This window comes from Apaloderma vittatum, unplaced genomic scaffold, assembly GCF_000703405.1.
Source record: "Apaloderma vittatum isolate BGI_N311 unplaced genomic scaffold, ASM70340v1 scaffold29317, whole genome shotgun sequence".
NCBI classification, from domain to species: Eukaryota; Metazoa; Chordata; class Aves; order Trogoniformes; family Trogonidae; genus Apaloderma; species Apaloderma vittatum.
Genome location: NW_009727162.1, coordinates 419 through 6,559, shown reverse-complemented (window position 1 = coordinate 6,559; position 6,141 = coordinate 419). Strand labels below are relative to the sequence as shown.

Below are 6,141 nucleotides of genomic sequence, written 5' to 3'. Positions count from 1 at the left end.
CTGCGCGCTGTACCCGCAGGTCAGCCCCGGGTGCCTGCGGGCCTGCGCCGCGGCCTACGCGCGGCCCTTCAGCGCCATGACTGAGCTGCTCGGTAAGCACCGGGGGCAGCAGGAACCCCGACAGAGCCCCCCACAGGGCTCGCAGTGACCCGACAGAAGGGCTGTGAGCTGGCCTCAGCCCGGAGCTAGGCTGGCTGGGTGCTGGAGGTGTCATGCAAGCTGTGGTGTTTTGGGTTTTTTTTACAAAAAAAAACCAACAAAACCACAGATTGACTAAGTGACTTCTATGTAATTTGACGATGCACTGAGGATGCAGAGGTCAGATTTTCGTAGTAGTCACGATGGTCGTCTGTGGTTTGCACAGCCCTGGTGGCAGCTGTCCCTGTTCATAGAATCACAGAATGTTGGGGTTGGAAGGGACCTCTGAAGGTCATCTGGTCCGACCTCCCTGCCAGAGCTGGGTCACCTTGAGGAGATCCCAGAGGAACATGTCCAGGCAGGTTGTGGAAGTCTCCAGAGATGGCTTATCATCGTCAGGGTCCAGCTGACCTCGTGGTGTGTCCCCCTGTGCTTTGTGCCACCAGACTCTCCACGCCTCGCCGCTGGCAAGGGGTTTCCCTGCCACCAGAGGTTTGGCTGGCATGTCACCTCCCTTCCCAGACACAACCTCCTGTTTGGAAGAGTGGACTTTTGGGGAAACTGCTTTTACTGCTTGGAACTGACCTGAGGACAAAGAGGGTGTGGAAGGAACAAGGGTGAAATTCCGTTACTCCTTAGTGCCTAGGCTCCTTCTTTCCGTAGACAACGCTTCCCATCGCAGCGTGGCAGCTGAGCTTTTCTACATCGATGTTGTGAAGCTCAAGGGTTATCTTTGTCTAACTTTTATGGATGACGGGATAGGAATGACTCCTCACAGACTTGGCCACATGCTCAGGTTATGAGCTACGAGCCCTCCCACATCCAGCTGCTGGGCTGGATTCTCCTGTGAGCGTTGCCAGCGGCCTTTGGCTTCCTCTAGTAAGCACCCAGTGTTAATGTATGCACCTCACCCTGCTTCTTCCTTACCTTCCAAGTACGATTCTATGAAAATAACTGTCTTATACACATACACAGTCTGCCTCAATGCGTGATGGGTGGGGTGGGGACTCAGCAAACTTTTTGCTTGTCATTAACCAGCTTCACCTAAGCCATTTGGCTCCTTGGTGTGCAAACTGCCTGGTAAGCGGAGGAGATGCTTTTGTGCTGGGACATGGAGAATGTCTGTATAAAACTAAAAATCTCTGCCTGAAGTCAAACCAGTCATCCTTTTCTGTAGACTCATGTTATAGAGGAGTTTTCCCTCTTGTCTGTCATGCGCTGTGGGTGCAGAAATGAGTCATAGCTTTAGAGGATGTATTTATATTAAGTTAATCTTTCCATGTGAGAAACTTTTTATAGCAGCAGGAGAGGATGAGGCAGGCTGATGGCAAGAGATTTGAAGAGTGATATTGTGTGATAAGGAATTTCAGTTCAGTAGGGCTTGTCTTTTAATTACGTAGCTAACTGCAATGAAAACAGATCTTAAGCTTTTACTTGAGGAACCGGGGATGTGAGCCTTACAGAGAGGGTATAACTCCACCTGGGCATTCTGAGCCCAAACATAGAAAGCCCTTTGGCGGGATGAGTTGTTTTTTGACAAAGTGGTTCTGTCTTCTTGATGCTCCTCTGGTTGCCTCTTGGACCAGAGACTTTTAAGGTTGGAAGAAGGAGTCTTTTGACTCCAAACTCCCTCTCTTTTACTATAACTTATCCACAGGTGTGAAGGGGCTGGGACATGGTTTTGTTTCTGCCTGACCATTATTCTGTTCAAAATAAGCAAAACGTGAGGGAGTAGAGCAGGGCAAATCCTTTCTTTGAATGCAGAAGGTGCATAACCACAGCATGTCAGGGAAGTGAGTGGTGGCCAGGAAATAAAAAAACAGAGGCCATTTCAGCTTCCTGCCCTCTCATGGTGTGCAGTGGAGGGGAGCCATTCTGTAGCTGGTACAAACCATCCCAGAGGGGACCTTACTGCAGAATTCTGAGCAAAAGACACAGGAGGTTTCTCTGGGTGTGCAAACAGTGCTGCAAACAGGTTGCCTTGCTCCTCCGCTTCTTGATTTTGCCTGTCTGTAATGTAAAAAAAAACATTGTGGAAGCCCTTGAAGCCCTTTTTCCTGGGTTCTAAGGAAATCCTCCTTGTGAATAATGATTCCTGACCACATCTGTGGTTCTTCAGTGGTGAGCAGTGTAGGACTGGCAGGATTTGCCTTCTTTACCAGCACTGCAGCCATCCCAAGTCTTCCCTGTTGAACTCTCCCTGCAAAAGCTAAGAAGCAGTGACGTGGGCCTGTGCCTGGAGCGAGGCAGGCGCTCCCTGTTTTCAGCCCCTTTGCACTTTGTTTTCAGCCCCTTTGCACTTTGTTTTCAGCCCCTTTGCACTTTGCTTTCAGCCCCTTTGCACTTTGTTTTCAGCCCCTTTCCACTTTGTTTTCAGCCCCTTTCCACTTTGCTTTCAGCCCCTTTCCACTTTGCTTTCAGCTGTGGTTTCACGGAGAAGGCTGCAAAGAGAGACGGCCCACCTGGCGGGTTGTCCGGCTTCAAGTCCGGCTCCATGCGGCTGGGGAAGGACGCCGTCGTCTTCACCAAGACCGGAGGGGCTCTCAGTGTGGGGCTGCTTTCCCAGACTGTGCTGAGACAGTGATCACCCCACTGGTGACGTTCAACCAGCAAAACAGTATCGTCCCTGATAGCTTTTTTGCACCTGTAATAGCCTTTCCTGCTGCCTGCGCATGCTGGGATTCCTCCAGGCTACGTTTCCTTCACACCAAAAGGAGTTGAAAATATACAGCTCCCTGGCACCGCCTCTACATTATCAGCTGCCTCCCACTTAGCTTGATATTTTTAAGTGTTATTTCTTCAAAGCATCCTACTGTCATAACTGTCCTGGCTTGTGTAGGTGGGGTTTTTATGGATGTTTTTTGTTTGTTTGTTTGTTTTTTTCCTGAGGCCGTACTCAGTCTCTCCTGTGTCACAGTTCTCTGAAGCGTCAGGCCTGTGGTCGGCTCTTTGCTGACTTTTTTGCACACTCATGGCAAAAGAGAGGGAGGTGGACTGGGCCAACCTTGTTCTCCTTGACTCTGTGGCTTCTAGAGGAGCTGATTGTTCCTGAAGACTCTGTGTCTAGCCTGGAGGCCATCCTGGAGCACACCCTCTTCAACACCAGAGAGGAGCTGCTGGCCCAGTTTGATGCCATTCCGGGCAAAAAGGGGACACACATCCTCATCTGGAACATTCACAGGTAGGAGGCTGCAGTGTGGGGTGATGCAGTGGTGCCCTGAAGATGGGGAAGAGCTAAAAGCAGAGATAGCTTTGGGTCAGCACCCAGCCTGGGTGGTCTAAGCCCACTGGAGGAACAAACCCAGGGATTTTTACCTCTTCTCTCTGTATTAGTGGGTTCTGCACAGAAATACCTGCAGTTACATGATTAGTAAGATCCCTGAGACGTGTGAAATGCACTGGTTTACCTGCTCCTCAGGGAGTTCCTTTGGGATCCTGGTACAGAGGAGCAGCCTGGAGCCATGAGACTGCCTTTTATTTTTGTGTTTGGTGTTTTTTTCAGAAATGAAGATAGAAAGCCAGAGCTGGATTTTGATACGGACGAGCATGACATTTGAATAGCAAACTTCCCTGCGGACAACAGGGAGATTCCTTGCCCGGAAGCTGAATACTCATTACGGGTAAGTTGATGAGAGCTGAAAGGGTGCAGGATGGCCCTGCCCCAGTTTGCTTCTGTGTGTGACTTGCAGGGGATGAAAGGCGTTAAATCCCAACTAGGTTTGAGGTTCACCTGGAAAAAGACTCTACACGTAACTAGAATTCTCCTTGTTCTGTGTGTTGTCCCCTCTCCAACGCTTACTGCAGTATCTTGTACCTGAAGCCTCGCATGCAGATCGTCCTGCGACAGGAGAAGGTGAACACTCAGCTGATCGCCAAGAGCCTGGCCCACGTTGAATATGATTTTTACAAGCCGATACTTGTCGCATCCTTCCTGCTGCCTCTTGGTGCTCTGCTCCCACAGCAGCCTCGGCACACAGCGAGGTTCCAGACTAACCCACGGCAGGACTCAGGCCCGTCTGGAGAGACTGGCTTCTTTTCTTCTTCCTGTCTTATGGGCAATTTAGAGAAGCCAAATCCTGATGTTGAAGCTTCAAAGGGAGCCCTCAAAGCACCTTCTGCTGGAGCAGCCGATGACAGGGCTCAAGGCTCACCTTGTATGTGAGCGGGCTCCTGCCATTCCACAAGGCTGGTGTGTTGTGTCAGGGGAGAATGGTGTGGAGAAAGGCTTGAGGCTTTTGCTGACTGGTCAGTGTTACTTGGGAGGATATCCACTGAAAGGTAGCCCACTTTACCAAAGTGTGTAACGAGACCAAAAAAAGTCTTTTACCAGCTGGCTAGAAGTTGTTCATTTGAGTTCTTGAAGCAAGTTGATTCCAGACACCTGCTTTTAGGCCACCCCAGCTCTTTGGGAGTAAGATGCCTTTTTTGGAGAACAGTGTCCACAGAACAGAAACTGCTATCTCCAAGTAAAGTCAAGTGCAAAGAACAATCTATCCTTCAAATCTCTTCCAGAAAGAACTGTGCCCTGAGCTGTTTCGAACAGCACCCAAGCATCTTTTATCCCCTCCCCTCCTACATGCTTTAAAGGTCATCTTGTGTCTTGAATTTCTGGGTTTATGTTGATAGGAAAAGATTGACTAAAGCTGAAAAGGCGTTACTTAAAATTCTGGACTTACGCACTTACTGAAGCACCAACGAAGCATCTTTCCTCCTTTAGCAGCTCCACAGTAGTTCCCATCAGTGTCCTGATGCTCTCTCCAGGGATTGCACAGCCGCTGTGTTTTGACATAATTTGCAGAAGTGCAGCGGGTTAAAAGCCTGTGGTGGTAGTGCCCAGGCAGCAGCAATTTTCCACTTGCTTTCAAGAGAGCTTTGGCCTTGCATGGGCAGTGTGCATAAAGTACCAGATCTTTGAAATTTGAATTTTAGCACCTGTTTTGTACAGATGAAGCAGTTTTGTATTGGGAAGCCTGTGATGACTGCGTACATTGAAAGCACATGAGCTCTGACTCTAAGAAGTAAGCAAATTGAAATGGTAGGTGGTTAATGAATATATTAATCCTAAGTTCCCTGTTCAGTACCAGTCTGTCTAGAACTGAATTTGTGAAATTGAAGTCTGCTGAAGGAGAAATCTCTCTTCTTTGATGGACCTTAATGTCATTGTTGGTTGATAAGATTCCTTCAGTCCTGAATGGATCTGCTCAATTTGGTTTTGTCAACATTTACCTTTTAATCACAAGTAACATCAGTAGCCTTTAGTTATCTCATTCGTGATATACTCCAAGGCAGTTTTCTTTGGCCAGACCTTGCCTGTTCTATTATCAGGGTAATATAAACACGTATCAGGGCTTTGATTAAAGCTATAACCGAGGCATATTTTAACCCATTCAGTCAGTTACTCGTGTTCTTATCTGTGTTTTTTGGCTGCGTGTGCGGGGTTTTTGCCAGCAGGTCAAGTGCTTTTTCCCTGCGGAAGAGGGCAGGTGACGTCCTGAGGAACGCAGAGCGGGCTACTAGAATGCTGCAGCCTCTCCAGGAGGTTTCCCTCCTCCTCATAAAATTCATGTGTCTCCTCCATTGGAGCTCCTTGTTTTATTTCTTCCTTGGTGTATTTTCCCTCAGAGGAAAAAAGCAAAGATCACCTTTGGGTTCACCTGCAAGAACAAGAACCGCTACGGGATCATGATGTACCACAACAACCGCCTCATCAGCTCCTACAAGAAGGTGGACTGTCAGATGAAGGTGAGTGATTGGCCTTGTCCTTTCCCCTTTTTTTTTTTAATGTGGGAAAGGAGAAAGTGTGGCTTTCGGAAAGCCGCCTTGTCTTGGATCCTTGCTTGGTGTCCGGAGTTGAACAAGGAGACCTGGGGTGACACTAGGGATCAGATCAGCAGGTGCATCTACACGATGGGTGCCTCTCTGGCTTTTAGGAAGCTAGAGATGTCCAGCTGCTGTTTGATACTGCTGTCACTGGAAGTGCTGCCATAGAAGGGGCAGCCTGCC

General features: G+C 48.8%; 1 protein-coding gene across 1 annotated transcript; it reads left to right on the top strand.

Moving 5' to 3' along the window:
• Window positions 1-4: 4 nt before the first annotated feature.
• On the top strand, window positions 5-5,880 carry LOC104277056 (MORC family CW-type zinc finger protein 4-like; the record flags this gene model as incomplete). Its single annotated transcript, XM_009873588.1, is given in 8 exon segments — window positions 5-92; window positions 802-934; window positions 2,560-2,705; window positions 2,708-2,755; window positions 3,172-3,319; window positions 3,641-3,757; window positions 3,931-4,060; window positions 5,761-5,880. Coding segments are annotated over 8 exon segments (930 nt in total), but the record flags the coding sequence as incomplete, so codon positions are not given.
• Between the last annotated feature and the right edge of the window lie 261 nt (window positions 5,881-6,141).